A 19,743-nucleotide genomic window follows, 5' to 3' on the forward strand; every position below is an offset into this window, starting at 1 on the left:
CACGTCTTTGCCTGGTGATGCACTTAGGGCAGGAGCACTGTTCACCCATGTCCCAGCCTGCTACAGCAGAGCTGTCTGAGCCTTGGGATTCCCCTGCAGGGGTCTGTACCTGCAGGTGCTGGCACCCTGCAGCTCCAGCCAGCAGCTCACGGGGGCTCATGGGTTCAGAAAAGGGCAGGCCGTGTTCCCAGCCGCCTGACACCAGAATAAAAGCTCTTTTTGAGGGGTGTGGGTGCTGCCACACAGATGTAGGGGAACTCTTCTCCCGCTCGCAGCCTCACTCCCCATCCTCCTCTCCTACTCCTGAGTCATGCTGTGATTACAACCCACTGCAGGTTTTGGTATGAGAATCCTGGAGTCTTCACGCCAGCGCAGCTGACTCAGATCAGACAGACGTCCCTTGCTCGTGTCATCTGTGACAACAGTGACCACATCCAGCAGCTCCAGAGAGATGTCTTCCGGGTGGCGTTGTATCCGCAGGGCATGGTCGGCTGTGAAGAGATTCCTGCGGTGGACCTCCGCTTGTGGCAGGACTGTTGTGAGGGTAAGGAAGGAGGCTGCTCTAGCACTGACTGACGTGGGGATGGCTCTGGGTGGCATTTGTCACATGCCATCAGCTTATATGAAATGCCAGGAGCTATTTTCATGCTACACCATGAGAACCATGTGTCAACAAATGGATTCAAGGAGGAGAATAGAACAGAACAGAATAGAACAGAACAGAATAGAATAGAACAGAACAAAACAGAATAGAATAAAGTAGAATAATTTCAGTTGGGAGGGACCTATAACAATCATCTAGTCCAACTGCCTGACCACTTCAGGGCTGACCAAAAGTTAAAGCAAATTATTAAGGGCATTGTCCAAATGCCTCTTAAACACTGACAGGCTCGGGGCATCGACCGCCTCTCTAGGAAGCCTCTTAGCTTCATTGAATCTGGCCGAAGGTCCGCCTAGCTGAGGGCTTCTGTGTCTGGCAGCAGCTCATAGCTCATGCCTGGGGGAGAGACTGAAACAGAACGTAGGCATGGTGATCCCCAGCACGTATCACTTCACAGATTCATTTGGGAGTCTGTAAAACTGCCATTAAACCACAGATCCTGCCATGGTCCCTTTGTGCTATGTTCTGGGTACAGATGTCCAGCTGAGACCTGGGAATCCATGCGTGATGCATGCCCTGCTACACACCTTTGTTGCCTCCTCCCCTCCGGCATAAGAGATGTGTCAAGGGTGGATGGTGAAGGAGGGCAGCGCTGCCTTGTGCTGCCTGCAGTCCACATGGTTAAACATGAATGCTCACTGCAGACTTTCCCTTCCTTCCCAAGACTGCCGGACACGCGGGCAATTCAGGGCTCTTTCTCAACGGTTCCGAAGCAAGAGGTCTCCTGGCTTCAGCTACCCAGAAGAAAACCCTGCCAAGCATAAGCCTGCCTTCCCCAGGTGTGGTATCACCACTTCTTTTACCTCTGTTTTATGAAGCATAAGAAAAGGTTTTAATAACTCAGTCCATTGAGGCCTTTGAAAGTGGCATTCTGCAGAGGTCTGGAGGTCAGGGGTGTTTCAGTAGATAGATGCTGAGCTCGGTCAAAGTCCTCCAACACTTTAATGCAGAGCCCGACTCTGATATTTAAATATCTGGGCTGAGTGGCTGTTTGGTTGGCATCTCTTGGCAGGTGAATCTGGGGCTTGGGCCTGTCTGTTTGATACTTACTTGGAGGCTGATGTTGGAGAAGGCAAGAGGATTCTCTCATCCAGGAAGCAGATGTTTGCATAATCCCTTTCATTTTTTATCCCTGACCCCAGAAATGAGGCGCCTTCTCCAAGCCCTTCCTCCGGAGAGCATCTCGAGTCCCTTGTGGCTGAACTGGAGAAAACAGTTGCTTCCTTACAGAAACAGGTAAAACTTTGTGGCCCAATGTTTGTCTTCCATGGAGTCACCCCAGGAGCAGGATTTAGCTATTTGCTACAGGCAGCCTCTGTGACTTGTGTCCTCCAGAGCCAAGAGCAACCATGCGATCACAGGGAACTAGCAGCAGGTAGAGAAGAGGTAGAGTAGGGAAAGAAGAGATGAAACAGAGCTCTGTTTGCTCAGACCTCTACAACTGGAGGGTAAAACGCAAGTTTGAGCCTCGGTGAAGGTAACTTGAGCCAGCACTTTAATCTTGTATTTGGGACAGGTTAAAGATTATCTGTGCAATGGTGTAGACTCCTCTTAGAGCTGCTGTTTTCTTGTCCCCACCAGGTGAATTCACTAGAGAGCCAGCTGAGGTGGCACCACAGGAACACCAGCACGCATGGACAGGGGAAGAAGACTGGAGACAAATGGAGGAAAAGATGACCATGTTGACTGTTCGTATAAGGTCAGTGTGTTTGTTCCGGGCTGGGGTTCCAAGAGGTGGATCAATGTGGTGCTGCTGAGCATGCAGTGGGACGCCTGAGCAGTCTTCACATATAGAAGAGGCTGTTGCAGAAAGGAATGGAGCAGTCCGGTGATGAATAGGACAAGAGGTAATAGGCTTAAATGCAGCAGGTTAGACACTCATTTCTACCAGTAATGATTAGTGACTCACTGGAATGGGTTGTCTGGGGACGTTGCGGCGTATCCATTCCTGGAGGTCTTTTAAGAACTGGTTTGTCAAAGATGGGGAAAGACATAAGTATAGGATGGACTAGGTGGACTGGGTGAGGTCTCTCGGGCCTATTCTCCTGGGATTCTGGGTAGGTTTCTTCTAGCAACACTTAATAGCCCAACCCCAAATCCAACAGCCTCCAAAGGACCTTTGTGGGGAGAGATCTCACAAAGCGCAGTGATGGAGTAGATGGACTGGTTCCTCCTCAGGGTAACAAGGACATCTGGGCAGATGGAGCAATCCATCATTTGCTTACATATTAGCCGAGATTTCCCCCTCAACCTCTGAGTCATTGTGCACCTCTCTTCTGAAGGCACCAGTCCTCTGTTTGCTCAGCTCAAGCCAAGGGAGTGAGGACATTCAAGTGCATGTTTGAAGTCACTGTCAGCGCCTGCCAGCCTGGGGACTCCTGCTGCTGCTCAGCTGTGGCAGGGTGCTGGCAGAAAGCTGCAAGGCCTCTGGCCCCTGTGTTTAGGGGCACGGAAAGCGCAGACTGAGCTCCCTTAGCCCGCTCTCCATGGAGATCCCTGCAGCCTTGAAAGAGAGGATGAACAACTTGCTGGCAGCTGCTGGTCTGGAGGAGGTGTTTAATGGTTTTTATGTGTTGCAAGTGATTACTCCAGGGACAGGAGCAGAGGAGTTATGCAGAAGTGTTGTTCTAGCAGGCAGTCTGTACTAGAAGGAGCATCCTCTGGAAGTCAGTTTACAGGAGAGGGCAAGTGAAGGCTGGTCTGTGCTGATAATCTCAGCAGAAAGCAGAAGGGGAAGCCTGTAGACCGGCCACACTATTTTCCAGTCTGATTTGGTGTGTCGGTCCTTATAGATTTTCCAGTTGAACAGCGATGCCCATTAGAAATTTGACATAGATTGCAGTGTGACGCATGTGAGTTGGTTTTTCCTTGCCATCGTTTGCAGGTCCTCGAAGAGCACCCGAGGGTTTACAGGGTCCCTGAAAAGTATTTCTGTGGGTTTAAAGGGCTGTTGCTATTTTCATGCTGCAATCACGCATGCCCCAGACCTGCCAGGCGCTGTACAAACAGCTCGCTCTGCCTCCAGCTGCCTCTCATAGAGGTTTTCTGCTTTCCTGTTCTATTTCAGGTGCCCTGTGACCTGCACTCCTGCTCTCCACCAGCCAGTCCAACCCACTCCTACAGGGCTCAGAAACAGCAGCCACGAGACCCCACGATGCTCTGCCTCCTCTTACACCTCCTGTACCACTCCCTGTCCCAGGACGACTGTACTTCTGCCTGTATTGAACCCTCTGCACTGACTGTCTACGAGCCCCTCAGCCCCTGGACCATTCGCCTCTGGGGATGGGCTCTGCCCTCTTTGATGGTGACAGACCAGCAGTCTGCCGAGACGCCACTTTCTTCCTTGGCTCCCAGGAAATGGAGAATAATTGAAGCTGCTTTAGTGCCACTGTTCTGCTCTTCTCCTCTTCCCACGCAATGCTGTTGTCATCCACCACCCCTTGTCTGAAATGTCCCATGGGCACCCAACCGAAACAACTCATTAAGAGGCAAAACTTTTCTCAAATGCACTGTGGTGCCAGGAAGCATCTGGAGAAATCTGAAAATAAAAAAAAAGAAAATTAAATAAACTTGAAACCCAAAACAAACCCCCAGCCATCTTCTCATGCCAACAGAAAGCAAGAGGAACCTCAGGGCCCTGGCAAGCACCAGCAGCGAGGAGGTGAACCCAAGGCCCGGGGAAGTCCCCCGGCTGTTTGGGTGCTTCAGGATGGGATGCCAGACGAGCAGACCGTGGCCGCCCGCGATGCCGAGATCAGCCGCTGTGCTTTGCCAGTCGTTGGGTAACGAGTGGCTCATCCTCCGTTACGTGACCCTGCAAGTGACCTACCGTTACGTGCCCAGTGCTCAAAAACATTTTCCTCGGCATGACCTGCGTTCTCCAACTTTCTGCCCCGTTGTGGGATTAATTGGATTTAAGTTTATCTTCCTTTTTTTTTTTCCCCAAAAGGCTCTTTGCTGGGAGATGTATTTTGAGTGTAAACGTAACAGGACCTGGAACAGAACCTCAGATAATTAGATGTAATGGGTGCTCTCATTAGTGGAGGGGAGCTCCTGGTTTCTGTCAATTAGTACGGGAGAACACAATGTGCAGTATTTGACATACGGATGAATGCAAAGTGCTGTTTGTGTTTATTGCTCCCAGGTGCTCTGCAACTAAACCAGGACTATGTAACCAGCTCTACTGAACAGGTCTTCTGGTTTTGTTGCTCTTTGGAGGTGCTTTTTAGTGGTGCTAGAACTAAAGTCCCTGTGTATCCACCACAGCCCCAAATCTGTGGACAGATTGGTTTTTAATACATCCTTGTAAGCTGGTCCCAGGGACTACAGAGAAAATACTTGATCCATTAGATATCTGTGCCTTCCTTATCTTTCTCACTTTTCCTGTGTCCTCCCATCTTCCTTCCCCCAGTGCAAGGACCAGAAACTTTTGTGAACGTGCTTGTTCTTCTCTTCTCCCCCCCCACCCCCCTTTTTTTTTTTTAGATGTGTTATAGTACCAAAGGGATTCAAAGCAGCAGGGATGCTCCTGGAACTTAATAGGAAAATAAAAAAGATACTAGAAAAAGGTTGTGATTTATCAGCTGTTTCCTGGTGTGGGACTCTGAGCTGTGCGTGTGTGTCCTGTGCAGAGCCAGGTTTGCAGTGATGAGTGTGTGTTATGCATGTCTGGTAAGTTCAGCTCAGAGGCAGTATTTAGTCCTCAGGGATGTTTGTCATTTTGAAGTACTCTTTCATTTAGGTGCAAATCAAGATCCAAAGCCTTGCATGTTATAAATCATCTGTGCTTGTCTATCGCTTGTACCACTAGAGAACCTAATCTGGCAAAGGTCAATAAAGGTAAATCAGTCCCCAGACTCCTGCAAACCACAAGTTTACCAAGTCCTCATTCAAAACAGTAAGGCATAAACGTTTGGTGCTTGATCTAATCAGATAATCTCTAAATGCATAACCAAGCAGCCCATTTTCCTCCGGATGGAGCGTGACGTGAGGAGCAGACTTGTCAGAAGCGCTGCAGAAGGACAGCAGAGGGGATGTCCCTTCCTCACGTGTTGCAAACCCTTCTGCGCTCCCTCCTCTGTTCACCCCATGCTGAAGTGGGAAAAACACCCAGAGAAATTACACATCCCTGCGTGCCAGTGAGAGCAAGGCTGTGTGCTGGGCGGGTGGGGGAAGACCTCGGGGGAATTACCCGTATATTCAGGTGCTACTTTGGTAAGTAGGGAGCAGAACATTTTGTTAAAGACTCCCTTTTTTCCTAGTTCCCATCTGTGCAGCAACGCGCAGAGCACGCTCATGGAGCGCTGGGTACTCCTGCCCTCTGCCCTGGGCTTCTCTGCGTGGCAGAGGGTGGGGAAAGAACTGACCCCAAACCCAGATATTGAAATCCAGCTTTTGCAGGTTGATCGGGTGTCATGGGACACCCAGGATGCAGGACAAGGCAAGCCCGGAGCTGTTGACCCAGGGATGGGTCCAGTTTGTCCTTAATACACCATACGGTTGCAGTCTGCAGCCTAGACCCCTACAATAAAGTTTCCTTTTCCTTTTTTTAAGCAGCCTCTTTCAAAACCCAACTGCACACCCAAAATGAGCTACTCAGACCAATTACAAGCAGAGGAGGATCGCAATAATGGGCTCAAGGCCAGGAGCGGAGTTGCCAGGCACAGAATTCCCACTAATTAGATGGAACAGTTAAGTGACAAAACCCAGGCAGGGGCTGGGGGGGGCTGGAGTTGGGAATTCTCACCGGAGCAGCAATCTTCAGGAGGCTTAAAGTGCACATGCAAGATGCGAAGTGGAAATCTCCGTCCTTTGGCTGATGTCTGTGGTTGCTGGGGTTTGGCAGAGGGGTTGTAGCATGTCTGCATCCGAGTGTGACTGGCACCGTGAGGAGCGTGGGTGTGCTGACGGCAGCAGGAGCTGGGGGTTGCGTGCCAGGGCTCGGCTCCGGATGCCACGCAGACGCCTGGGGCTGATCCAGACCCTGCACCAGACGAGGACCTGCTGATGCTGAGGGGGACCCATCCCTGCCAGAGGCTGAGCAAGCACCAGATCCTGGTGGATCTGGGAAGTGGCTTCCCTAGAGATCCTCTGCAATGGGGAATTCATGGCAGGAGCAAATGCTTCAGCGGGGTAACCCTGGGAGGTCATTGCAGACCAAAAGAAAAAAGGATCTTGCGTTATAAACCCCACGCTATCCACCCAGCACATAGCCAAACTACTTCAGATCTCTTCTAAGGTTATTTCCTTAATTCTGTTTTAACTCTCACACATTTGTGGATGCAATTATTTTCCTATGGAAAAAAAAATACCCTCCCACACGAGTGAGATCAAGACTATTAACTGGAGTCAGCCACTTGTCACAAGAGCTGCTTGAAGAACAGAGAGCTGTGTTTACCGGTGCTCTAGTAACAAGCAGGAGAGCACACTTTAAAATAGTAATTAAAAAAAAAAAAAAGCTGTTCTCCTTCTTCGAGAGTGGCGAGCCCAGCTCCAGCTGTGCCCGTCTCCCAGATGTGCCCGCGGGTCTAAGCATGGGACTCCCGCCTGCAGACTCATCCCGCCTGCAGACTCATCCCACCAGATCAACCAGTTTCACTTTCAGAAATAGGAAGTTCGCCGGGAAGGGCCAGCGAGCGCCCAGACGCGTTTGAGGGACGTGGGACGGCGGCATGTGCCGCCCGGCCGGCAGCATGAGCCTGGGATCGCCCTTTCTTCTGGCCTCGAGAAGCACGGTGGCATAGACCACCGCATCTGCCAGGGATGGAGCAGTTTGTCCGGAAGCGTTTGACCTTCCTGACATCCTTCTGGAACAAGCTCCGTCCCCGCTCCGTGCCGGAGAGCTGCTCGCTGGGGTATCTTGGTTCCGATTCCGTTTCGCTGCACTCGGAGCCGAACTCCATTTCCTTCATCCCCAAGTCCTCTCTTTTTATCGCTTTATACGCTTTCACAGCCCGGAGCGCGGAGGAACTGAGCGTAAGCGCAGGGGACAAACTGCGTGTCCTCAGAGAAGAAGGAGAGTATGTCTTAGCCCGGCGGCTGCTGGGGGAGCCGGCCATGGGCTACGTTCCTGCTGCGTACGTGGCCAACCTCAGCCAGGGCACCTCTGCTCACCGGCCGTAAGTATCCCATGCTCTGCACCCACAGGGGGATGGAGGCTGGACCAGGGTAGCCCGTCCCTGCCCAGGGAAAGGCAGCGCTTGCCCTCTGCTCTGGCAGGGAGCACGGGCTCCTCGTCCCCTGCTTTTGCCACCAGCAGTGGTGGGACTGAGAGGGGACTTTCCCCCCGCCGAGCGTCCCTGCCGTGAAGCTCCTGCAGCTCACAGCAGTGGGGTGGAGGTATTCAGCAGCACGTCCTGGCTGGGGGATGCCCCGGGGGGCAGAGATTCTGGTTCCCCTTCCTGGGCGCATCACCCTTGCACAGGGTGAGGTGGCTCCAGGCTGGGACGTGGGTGCCATGGTGCGCATGGGTGCAGCTACGGTGCCGAATAAATGGACTTTCCTGCTTGTCCTGGCTCCTCTCCCTCTTGCCCTGCATTACAGAGGAGGTAGCAGGGAGGGAGGGAGCTGGGGAAGCTTCTGCCTGAGCCCTGCCAGCTCCAAAAAAAACGGGAGCGTGGGGAGAAGCAGTTTGGGTTGGGATCTGCCGGGAAGCCCGGAGCCCTGTAGGGCCAAGCCGCGCCACTGCTGCTGCTGTCCGCCTCCTGCTCATCCAGGGCTGAGGGCTCCCTCCCTGCCTCTCCCACCCGACGTGGAGCTCGGGTTGATGTCTCAGCCCTGTCTCAGCTGGGGAAAGCCCAGGCTCACCATTGCATAAGGCAGCCTGGTCCTGACACGCCAGGCAAAGCGCCCCGAGAAACCGCTGCTCCCTCTGTGCCAGGCCCTGAGTCACGCTGAGCGACAGCGAGTGCACGGACGGGGTGGGTGCAATCGCCTGCAGACCCCACCGGCACTCACCCTGTGCTGCCTGGGAGCAGGGTAAAGGAAAGGAGCGGGGGGAGCCTGGGAAGGGGCCCCGAAGTGCAGGGGCAGCGATTGCAGCCAGCGGGATGGGAGACACCCTCCCTCGCTTGCCTCCCTGCATGTGCTTTGGAGAAAGGGAAATCCAGTCTGGTTTGGACCATGCCGGGACCTCACCGGTGCGGACCACGGGGCCGGCTCGCTGCTTTAGTCCCGTTGCACAAAACAGCTGGGCAGGCTACAGCTGAGCGTGCCTGCGTGTATGCACGTGTGCGTGCAGCCTGCGCGCAGCTCGTGCCCGAGGACGGAGGTGAGGGGGATGCCGTGGCGCGGGAGGGCGGTTGGCAGCAAACACGCGCGGCTTTGCAGCCGGAGTGAGCCGCGAGCACGCAGACTCTGCGGAGCCGCAGGTCGGAGCTGGGTGGTAATTTGTTCAGCTGTGTAACCCCATCACGTATAATTTCCTGCACGGCTTCTCAGACACTGGCAATCCCAGTTAATGACGAAACCTTCAGCTTCTCACGTCCCAGCTGTATTAGGCTGGATGGAACAGCCTCTTCCCCACACTCCCATGTGTCCTGCTGAGTCGGGGCCCAGCCAGCCAACCTGTCTTTTCTTGCTGGAGATTTGGTGACAAATCTCGGTGCTGATTGGGCACAGAAGAGGGCTTTGGCTAGTTCCTCCCTCCTGGCTCGGTGCTGCTGAGGTCCCCAACCAGCGCTGCCATGTTTGGAGCAGCAAAGAGCAATTCCCAGAGATGTTTTCACTGATGTAATTTGCTTATGGGCTCTGAGAGCTGGTTGTGCCCATGAGCTGCAGGTCCAGACGTGCAAAGTGATCCTGTGCCCGTAGCTGTTGCTCTCGTGGCAGGACACGCGGGTGCAACCCCGCCAGAGCATCTTCCACGCAGCACCAGGTGGTTGGTGCTTCATTTACCGCAGGCGCTCACCTCCCCGCTGCCCTGAGCCACGGGTGTAAACCTCCTGAGGTTGGGACGGAGCTGAGACCTGGCCAGGTCGATACGGGGGTGACCAGACGGTGCTGGAGGAAATGTTTTGCAGTCGGCAGGTTGCAATAAAATGCAGCAAATGCCTGCAAAACCAATCTAATGAAGCAGCTCCGACGCAGGCTGGCAACGGCGTGCGTGGCAGCCGTGTTAACAGGCTCTGAGCCGTGGGCTGGCTGCCGTGCCGCTCGCTCGGTGGCTGCCGGGGGTGAGCAAATGGTGGGAGGGAGCTGCTCCCCCTCCCTGGCTCAGAAGGTGCAGGAGCCCCCGGGGTGGACGCGGCCCCGTCCGGGCACCATCTCCTTTCACCGCACTGACCCCTCCGCTCTGTCCCCCAGCTGGTACTTCAGCAAGATCAGTCGAAACGAAGCCGAGCAGCTCCTCCTCTCGCCTCCCAACCAGCACGGCTCCTTCCTCGTCCGGGACAGCGAGAGCAGCAAGGGCGAGTACTCTCTCTCAGGTAACTTTGTGGCAATTATCCAGAGAAAATGAGCATAGGGAGAGGAACCAGGCTGTTCCTTAGGGGCAGCTCCTGGCTTGGTCAGCACGGGGTGAAAAACACGGAAATATGTTTAAAGTGCTTTACAGCATCTGGTTAAAGTGAATTGACTGCTTTCTGAGAGAATGGGGAAAGCTAATAGATGCAGGTATGGATTGCCGAATTACTGTGGCAAAGGAAAGTGCGTTGCTCCCGTCCGGGGTATGAAAGCCATGAACACTTCACAGCAGCTTAATGATGGTTTTGTAGCACTAACTCCCAGGATTTCATTCCAGCGGCTTTTGTCATCTGAGGGTTGTCTAAAAATACGCCGCCACTCCAGGTTGCTAGGGCCTGGGCTGCTCCCACGTACAGAAATCTGAATTCAGGGAGTTTCGGACAAGGCAGCGCTGTTATAAGCTGGTCCGATCCACGTAAAAACAACCTCAAGAAATTCATGGCAAACCCCGCATCCCGCCCATCAGGGCCCCGGGCTGCGGCACGCCTGCAGGAGATCCAGCCGCCGCTGGTTTATCCACCTCGAGCAGTCACGACCTCAGTCACAGACAGTTGGTTTGCGTGGGGAATTATCCCTGCTAATAAAGCATCGCCTCTCCGGTCCAAACGAGCCCCCTCACCTGCGGCCAGGAGTCTTCTGAACCAGGAGGTGGGAGCAAAGGGGGTGAGGGGGAGTGGGATGTAATACCCCAGGGGTGAGCTGGGTTGCTTTAGGGTGAATTAATAAACCAGGTGCCTGGAAGGGAGAGAGGGTGAGAGCCAGCAGGGAGGTGGGGAGGAGCCGGCGATTGCACGAGCTGAGTTTTCCCCCCCCGCCTGGGCTTCCCCGCAGTGCGCAACCACACGAAGGTCAGCCACTTCCGAATCTGCAAGAGCCCCGGGGGCAGCCTCTACATACAGAAGGGGCATCCCTTCCCCGACATGGAGGAGCTCCTCGCCTTCTACACCCAGCACTGGAAGGTTATCCAGAGCCCCTTGCTGCAGCCCTGCAGCCCCGCGGTGCGTACACCGATGGCGCGGCGCGGCCAAGGTCCCAAAGATGTCCGGGGTGGAAAAAAGGAAAGAGAAATTAGGGAAAAATAGAAATAATTAGTCTATCCATTTGGGATTTGAGCTTTATTAAGCTAAATTTAAAATGCACGTTTAGGATAGCTGCCAGCATCACCTTTTCTCAGCCACGTTAAGGCCGGGGCATGGCATTTATATGTATTTTTGACTGGCCAAAATGCACAGGCTTTTCTGAAATGTCTTCTCCACGTTGAAGACTAGAAACCGCGTTGTTACAAATCCCTTTGATACTGAATCTGGAAATACCTGCGCCTCCAATTTTTTTCCTAGAGTATTATAAGACCACATTGCTTTTATAGTTTTCATGCCAATTAGGGTGGCACTCATAAATCCAATTAGAGTATTAATCCCAAATTGCCGACTCATTTCCTGATTAGAATTCCATCCACCGATTATGACTTAGAAATAACAATTAAACATGTGAATAATTCGAGAGTGAAATTGAAAAGTGTAAGATAAAAGAAATGCTTAATGAGCTGAAGTCTAAATCAGCCATTATATGCAATAATACTCATTTACTCATTTTTATTTATTGGTGGAAATGGAGAAAAGCCACCTTTGAGCTCTGATGAGGAGTGAATTATGACTTGAATTCCTGGTATGTCATGTAGTCTCCAAAAATCTCCCCCCTTGCACACGCTGGCTCCCAGCAGGGGTAACACAGAGGGTGCCCCACATGCTTTGTGCCCCCAACGAACATTTAGCAGAGGGAAAAGCAATGCACAGGCTGCAACGTCAGTGCAATGCAGGGGGTGGAGCACCACGTCCTGCTCACCCCGCCGTGGCCACCGGGCCTTGGTGGGCACCAAGAGCTGGTGCAGGTGGGTCGGTCCGGCTGGTGCAAGCGTGCAATGGCCGTTTCACAGACCCCCCCTGAGAGGGACGGCTGGGAGCGCCCGCGCTGGGAGTTCACCCTGCGGAGGAAGCTGGGCGAGGGCTACTTCGGAGAGGTGTGGGAAGGACTGTGGAGGAACACGGTGCCTGTGGCCATCAAGATCATAAAAGGTAGGTGGAGGAGCAGATGTTAATGGTGGCCTACTGGGTCTCTCATTCACTGCCACATCGTTCACCCCTTTTTGTTTCCTAGTCCTCTTGGACACTGTGTCTGTCTTATCGAGCAAACTGTGGTAGGAGCTGGCAAGTAGCCGCTGGACTACTTCTGTGTACCCACCTAAGCTTGGGCTTCACTTTTATAAAATGGCTCTGTTCAGTGGGTTTGTGATAAGTCACATCAAGTCAAGTCCAATAGGTTTGTGATAAGTTAAATCCCGATGGGACTATGATCCTGAAAATGGGATCCAAAGCCCCGTAGAAAACATCTCTTGGGTGTTTGGATCTGAGACAAAGGGTGTGCAGACATGAACTTTGAGAGCAGGGGTGGGCTGTGAGGAGGGAAAAGGTCCTCATCCCAGTTGGAAGTGCTGAGCTCCCAACATCCATGTGAGAAAGTAGCTCACAACGGCCGTGTTGGCTTTCTCCCCCAGCCGACATGAAGGCAGAAGACTTCACCAAGGAGATTCAGAACCTGAAGCGCCTGAGGCATGAGAAGCTGATCCAGCTGCATGCCGTCTGCTCGCTGGATGAGCCCGTGTACATCATCACTGAGCTCATGCGGAAAGGCAACCTCCACAGCTACCTCAACAGTGAGTACTGGTGCCGGCACCGTGGGGAGTGGGCTGCTGGGGCAGTGCTGCTCTGCAGGTGCTTTCCATGCCCTGGAATGGCCCTACAAACCCAAGTGAGGACCCTAAGAGAGAGTAAGCCTGGTTTCCATCCCACTTAGATCAGTGGTAATGCAGAACAATCCAAGGGCACTTGGTGGAGGTGGTTTTGGGTGACCCCAAGACCCAAAGACACGGTCTGGCGTGATCCTTTTGGTGTCCGTGTGGGTTGGGTCCCTGTCAGTCCCTGGGAGCCCAACTGTGCTGGTACGGACCTTCATCCATCCTTCTTCACCCACCAGTGGGCTGCCAGCTCCCATCAGTGGACAGAAACCCCTCTGCTGTGTTTGGGCAACTCTGCCTTCGTTAGGAATGAAACGGCCGAACCTCCCCCTGGGCCCGGCGGCATGGTTTTGTTCACCTGCAGAGCTGGTGACAGGCCATGGTCCTACTCATCACCTGGCCATCAGTTTATTTTTCTTGGCCTTTCTTTTCCTGACCCAGTAATCAGTCTTGAAGAGAAACAAGACAAACAGCTCCCACCAAGACCTGTTTTTCTACTGGGTACACCCCCGTCCTCCCCCACACTGACCTCATTTTTGGTTGGGGCTCCAGCAGCATTTGGTGCCGGAGGAGCTGGAGTTTGCAGGTGGGACGGGTTGAAAGGCTCGGCTGGAGATCTGCATGGTAGAAGGTCACCTTTAGCTTTGAACGAGCCACAGACCCTGCGTGCAGGGTGCTCTTCAGAGCTCACCCCGGTCCCATTCCTGAGGAGCACATGGCTGTGCTGAACTTCTCAGGTGGCACAACCAGGACGGTTAGGCAGGACCTCCAATTTGAGGTTTTACATGTTCCCCTGGTCCCACATTGCCGGCACAGGGTCTCCTTCCAAACCAGAACACTCAAAATAGATGTTGCTAGATTGTGCCCAACGCTTGGATCGTCTGGGTTAACAGGTCCTGAGGGGAAGTCCCTGGACACCTCCCACCTGCTCAACATCGCCTGCCAAGTGGCAGACGGGATGAGGTACCTGGAGGAGAAGCACATTGTCCACCGGGACCTGGCGGCCAGAAACATCCTGGTGGGAGAGGAACTCACCTGCAAAATTGCAGATTTTGGACTTGCCCGGCTCCTCAAGGTTGGTCAGTGGGATGCTGTGGTCCCTCCCATCACCCCCAGCCACCAAGCTGCCCCATGCTGCAGCTGTTCCCCCGCCGTCCCCTTTCCCAGCCCACAGCCCCAGCAAAGCCCCAAAAGCAGCGGCTGTGTTCATCATACCATCCCTCATGACCCATCTCCCATTGCTTTTCAGGATGACATTTATTCCACCAGCAGCAGCACCAAAATCCCAGTGAAGTGGACAGCCCCGGAGGCAGCCAACTACCGCACCTACTCCCTCAAGTCCGATGTCTGGTCCTACGGGATTCTGCTCTACGAAGTCTTCACATATGGACAGATCCCGTACGAAGGTAGGGCTGCCAGCCCCCTCCAGCACCACTCCGCCCACACGCCGGGCAGCTTGCCCATGGTCCCCAAAAGCCAACATGCCATGAATTGTGATATTGTCCCTTCCACAAGGGATGTGCAAGCAGCTTCTAGAGCATGAGCAAGTTATTGTCCACTTTGGGGATCGCCTAGAGGGATTTTCAGTGCTTGCAGAGGGGGTGCAGGGCTGGAGGCAGGAAGGTGGCATGGGCTGGATGATCTCCCACAGCCTCTCCTCTACCAGCCTCGTGGCACACCGTTTCACAGCAGCGCCCGTTGACATCTTGGCCCACTTCAGAGCATCCTTTGGGGACATTAGATTCAGGGGCATCTTCTCCTTCCTTGCAGGAATGACAAACCAAGAAACCGTACGGCAAATCACCAGGGGCTACCGCCTTCCTCGGCCCAGCTCCTGCCCTCCTGAGATCTACAGCATCATGCTGGAGTGCTGGAATGGCAACACAGAGGAGCGTCCTACCTTCCTGGCCCTGCGGGAGAAGCTGGGCTTCATCTACAGACGGCTGCTCAGCTCCCTCTCCTGAGGGACCCCTTCCCACCATCCTTCCTGCACAAGCCCCTCCAGGCCAGCTCTTGCCAAGAAGCTCCTTCCTTCTGGTTTGCCCTCTGACAGGGCTCCAAGGAAAGCACATCCCCTGCAAAAACAGCCCATGGTCCCTCTCGGTCAGGATGCAGGGAGGTGGCCAAGGGAAAAGGCAACGAGTTGTGGAGAACTCATTGCCAGCGCTTGGCTGTGTAGCAGTCTGGAAAAGCTCCATGGTAGTGAAGGCATCACCCAGAGTTTACATCTTCATTCAGCCAGTAGGGTGGGAGGTCCCTGCCGCTCCCCACGCCAACGTGAAGGTCTGCAGTTTGTGTTCAGTTGTGGCTCCGCTTGATTTTTCTTGTAGTGTGTGTCCAGTGTATTTATCAATAAATGCGTGTGCATCCATCCACGTGAGTCCTTGCAGGGCATCGCTGGACGTTCAGCCCTCACCACACTGCTCCGCTCCCTGCCCAGGAAGCAATGGTTTGCAACCAGTCCCGCTCTTGCAACCACAGATATAACCATCTCTGTGTCTCTTTGGTCCCTGTTCATCCAGGTGTGCATTAAACCGTGTGCCTCTGCCACCCCTTTCCCAGACAGCAGCCCTGCTTGCCCCAAGGACCCTGCACAGCCAGCTCCTGCCCGGGCTGCTCCGCTCTGGCTCTTTGTCTTGCTCACCATTGTGTAGTTACTCCAAGAAAAATATATGTCTGCGATCAAATATTTAATGCCTGCTTAGCCCAGGTGCAGGCAGCGCTCAGTAAAACACTGCTTCGCCCTGTTTTGCTCTTCATGACACCCACGGTGCAAAACCAAGAGATGCTCCCACCACCCCCAGCTCCTCGCCGAGCCCCTCTCGCCAGTCCCGGGGTATGGCAATACAGGAGGACCTTGAGCACCTTCTCCCCACAAGCTGGGGGGAGCATTTGCTCCGGCCGAGCACTTTTTGTCCAACCCCCGTGCACGCTCTCGGAGGCCGGGCCGTCCTTGGCAGCAGTGGAAGGCATCACTGAAAAGCAGCACCGGGAGCAGTGCCAAGGCCCTGGTGCCGGCAGCCTCCCTGGGGCCGGCCCGAGCGGGGCTGCTCGAGCCCCGACACGCTTGGGGCAGCGGTGGCGGGGAGTACATGCCATGGGTGAAAGGCAGCTGGGGCTGCCTGGGCTTAGGTTTCCTCCTGACAAGCCCATTTTGCCTGTTTGCAGGAGAAGGGGTGACCGGTAGGACTGAAACAACAGCAAGGTTGGAATATATAATGTTAATAAAGTTTATGCAACACTCTCCCTGCCTGAGCAGCACCCGTGCTGTGCAAAATAGCAGAAACGAGCTGTCTGTTAATTGAGCAAGTCTCCATGTACGAGGGGCCTGGAAAGGGGAGGTGGGAACATGGTTTAGGTGTGTGATAAATTCTGATCCGGCCATGCTTCCTCTGAAGCGCGAGCAAGGGCAAGGCGGTTGCTGAGCCCTGGGCAGCTGCAGCCATGCCCCGGGAAGGTGGCAGCTCTGGGTTAGAGCGTTCACAGCTGGAAAAAGCAACAGGTTGGGTTTGCCACGGTGTTTGGACGTGGCTGCAAGAGGAAACCCTCATCTTGCAAAGCATTTTGCAGCCTGATAAAACATCCAAGCAGAGGGCACACGTATGCACAGCCCAGGTCGCCTCCTGTGAGAAACTAAAGACCGAAGCCGTGTCCGGCAAGCGATGGATTTATTGCACGCCAGGAAAGGGCTGGGACACGCGTGGTGCAGGGCTGTTGCAGCTCTAAAGATATTAAATTTGCAGGTCTGGCTGCCACCAGATGGAGCTAAAAATTAAGCAGGAGAAGAAAGGTGTGCGTGGGGTGACCGGGGCCGTGGGGCTGGCGTGGGGAGCCGCGGTGCATGGCCGGGGTCCCTCAAGAAGCCAGCGGGGCTGGGGGGGCTGCAGGCAGCCCTCCTGCCCGCTCCAGCCCCACCACACGTGTGGCCCCCCCAAAGCAGCTCACTCCGCTGCAGCAATACCCTGTAAGTGGTGGACATGGTCTGCCCGCAGCAGCTTTTCCTTCCTCCTCTGCAGATGCATTAAAAGCTGATCTGCTGCTTGGGTTTGCGCCCCAGCACGGTCTGCTGGGTTTTGGCATTTCTTTGAGTCATTACTTACTTTCTAAAAGTAGACAGAGTTGGGGGGTGGGGAGAGCCCAAATTTTCTCACCTTCTCCCAAGATCTCAGCCTGGGCTGGGCACTGCAGCCCCCCCCAAAAAAAAAACCTGGGGCCGCTACAGGGACTGGGCTCTTCCCAAAATCCATCCCACAAAGGCAGAGCTGCTGGGGTCCCAGTCCTTTCTGAACCCCTCCAGGGTGGCCTTTGCAAATACTGTTGTTAAAGGCATTCGCCTGCTCTGGTTTCACCCTGGCATGTGCCCCATTTGCGGATTCAACTTGACCGAGTGGCATTTGAAAACAGTGTCAGGCTAATGCAATGTATTTGAGCTGCACAGTTTGTTTTTATTTTTAAGGTCCCACATTGGCCTTTGAAGGGTGAGGGGAAGCAAAGCTGCTGAAGTAAAAAAAAAACCAAGTTCCCCAAGCAGCAAGAGGCAGGCAATGAAAGGAAAGAGTTCTCAAGCCGGGGCTGCGGCGAGAGCTCCTCCAAGGGCAGTGGGGTGGCACAAGGGCCGCTGCAAGGGCCGAGAGCGAGCGGAAAGCACCGGCTGGTTTTTTGCCCAAATATGTGAGTTAATCAACAGTCAAAACGCGGCATCTCATCCAGCAGCACGAGGCAGCGGCGGGGGAGGACATCTGTCCCCCATGGGGGTTGGTGCCACGGGAGGTGGGTGCTTGCCCCTCCTATAGCAAGCCCAATGGAAAGGGGGGATGCTTAGGGAGGGGTATGGTATATAAAGAGCCCCTTTGCTTGTCTCACGTCTGTTGCCCAATGAATCCCTTGCTGTCCCATCCCAGCAGGCAGCCTGATGACCCAAGACACTGGAAATCAGCTGGCAACAGCAGTGGGGATGGAAAGAGCACAAAAATAAACATGCTTGGCTGTCAGATGCTTTTCCTAAACACAGCTGAGTGCCACAACGGGGCAAGAAAGGCCCCACAAACACCAGGCACCCAAAGCAACCAAAGCACTGCCGAGGTCTTTGCTCCTGGCCATGCCATGAAGCTGCCTGGGAGCACAGTCTGGTAGGGCCAGGCTCTCTGTGGGTTTTTTTCCCTTTTTTTGGTCCGCAGCAGAGCAGCAGCCTGAGTCTGTGAGACTTCAGAGACATTTGGAAAAATCCCCTTTAATTCAGCAGGGCTTTTTCAGGCAGTTTTGCTCCGCTGCACCAGGGCAGCCACTCACTGATGCTGTGATCCCTGCTGTGAATCCAACCTGCCTTGCAGCAATGTGGGAATGAGCGTAACCTCCATGCAGCGTCCAAAAGCAGGATGGAGGAGCATCGCTGTGCTGGTGGCATCGCAGCAGGCAGCCGGAGCAGCTCACCCAGAGCTGGGTCAGGCCGGGGAAAGCGTCCAGCAGAAAACCAGGGATGCCAGGACTGGTGCCTTTGCTCTGCCACAGGCTCCCCCGGGTGCCCGGGGACAGTTGCTGGGTTTGACTCTCCACGATCACGAGACCAAGAAGCAAATATGGCAATATTGACTTTACCTTTGTGTGTCCACACTTTAATCTGCAGCCCTTGAAGCTTGCAGGCTTGGAAAAAACATTTGTCTCTCCAAAATCTGGGGCTTCCGCTGAGAACCAGCAGCAGATGAGACCCCACTGCTCCCTCGAGGCATCCCGGGGGCAAGCAGCAGCCAAAGGGGTTTGCTGGGGCATGGGAAGACCCCAGAGCCGTGCTTGCTGGTACGAGCCAGTGCCACAGCCACCCTTCCCAGCTCACCAGCCAGACAGCATGCATCTTGTCTTACTCAGAAAGGATTTTTTTTTCTTGATTTTCCTGTGTTTTGTGAAGTTTAAAGGCTGCCACGTGCCTCCTGTGACACACAGCCACATGCACGTAGGTGCAGTCCCCCCCAGCAGTGCCCAGCACCAGCAGTTTGCTGCCCGGCTGGAAGCCGTGTCAGATCAGTCATGGGGTGATGATGGGCTGCCGTGGACATGGAGGTCACCCACAGGGTGCTGGCAGCCTCAGGGGTCCAAACTGTGTGCCCAACGTTGCTGGCCCTGGGGAACCCCCCGCAGCCATTCCCTTTGGATGCACACGCTTACGCAGGGGGAGTAGGGGTCCCACTCCTGTCCCAGCCCCTCCTTGGGACAGGGGGGGACACAGACCCTCTGCCCTGAGGACAAGGACCCCTGCCTGGAGACACAGAGCTCCAGGCAAAGCTTACACAATGTTTTTCCCTACCAGAAACAAGGAGCGAAGCTGGAAGTGACCCTGGATGCCTCTGCAGCACAGACAAAAAGCAGAGCAGCCACCTCCCTCCCAGCTGCTGCCTGGGCCAGGCAGCGGGGAGCTGCCTGCACTCAGCTTTGCCCTTCGCCCCTGCCTGCACCAGATGCAAGCAGCACAAAGTCACTGCTCAGGGGTCCCATGGCCCCCGAGGCTGCAGCACCTGGTGCATGCATGGACCATCCAATATCTCCTGCTGGGGCTGAAAGCAGACAGGAGCAGGAAGATTTGGCACCTTTAAAGCCACCCCTGCCAGCGTTTTCTTCGCCTCCAGCAGGAACAGGGACCTTGCCCCCCTTGCACGCAGGCACCTGCAGGCTCTCATTTTCTCAGCGCTTTATCGAGCAGCACTGCCCAGCTATCAGGCTGATCACAGATGAACCAAACAGCCAAATTGACTAATTCAAGGCAAAAATCAGCCAAAACGCTGCTTAGAGCAGTGCAGCACATGGGCCAGCCGGGCTCCAGGGCTGCCCAGCCCAGCAC

The 19,743-nt window shown here is 54.5% G+C and overlaps 2 protein-coding genes across 4 annotated transcripts in view; both read left to right on the forward strand.

Annotated features, from left to right (window-relative positions):
• Window positions 1-5,524, forward strand: part of LOC140659560 (peroxidasin homolog) — a 52,847-nt gene extending 47,323 nt beyond the window's left edge. For all 3 annotated transcript variants that reach the window (XM_072879344.1, XM_072879343.1, XM_072879342.1), the window contains 5 exons: window positions 336-544; window positions 1,326-1,440; window positions 1,804-1,897; window positions 2,243-2,360; window positions 3,729-5,524. In XM_072879344.1, the coding sequence (XP_072735445.1) occupies window positions 336-544; window positions 1,326-1,440; window positions 1,804-1,897; window positions 2,243-2,338 (514 nt within the window). In that variant the 3' untranslated portion in view covers window positions 2,339-2,360; window positions 3,729-5,524. The remainder of the gene's footprint in view (window positions 1-335; window positions 545-1,325; window positions 1,441-1,803; window positions 1,898-2,242; window positions 2,361-3,728) is intronic.
• Window positions 5,525-5,942: 418 nt separating this feature from the next.
• Window positions 5,943-16,085, forward strand: LOC140659573 (tyrosine-protein kinase Srms-like). Its single transcript, XM_072879370.1, has 8 exons — window positions 5,943-7,779; window positions 9,965-10,086; window positions 10,955-11,121; window positions 12,057-12,195; window positions 12,675-12,833; window positions 13,808-13,989; window positions 14,164-14,320; window positions 14,685-16,085. Exons 1-8 carry the CDS (start codon window positions 7,424-7,426, stop codon window positions 14,876-14,878), a joined length of 1,476 nt encoding a protein of 491 aa, XP_072735471.1. The 5' UTR covers window positions 5,943-7,423; the 3' UTR covers window positions 14,879-16,085.
• Window positions 16,086-19,743: the final 3,658 nt, after the last annotated feature.

The sequence above is a fragment of the Ciconia boyciana genome, chromosome 14 (assembly GCF_034638445.1).
Source record: "Ciconia boyciana chromosome 14, ASM3463844v1, whole genome shotgun sequence".
Lineage (NCBI taxonomy): Eukaryota > Metazoa > Chordata > Aves > Ciconiiformes > Ciconiidae > Ciconia > Ciconia boyciana.

What these genes read in the sequence shown, in the direction of transcription:
- LOC140659573 (XM_072879370.1), top strand. Translation starts at nt 7,424, where the DNA reads ATGGAGCAGTTTGTCCGGAAGCGTTTGACCTTCCTGACATCCTTCTGG. An exon ending in GGGCGAGTACTCTCTCTCAG is followed by an intron (nt 10,087 to 10,954) that starts GTAACTTTGTGG and finishes GCTTCCCCGCAG; the next exon opens with TGCGCAACCACACGAAGGTC. An exon ending in TGGACAGATCCCGTACGAAG is followed by an intron (nt 14,321 to 14,684) that starts GTAGGGCTGCCA and finishes CCTTCCTTGCAG; the next exon opens with GAATGACAAACCAAGAAACC.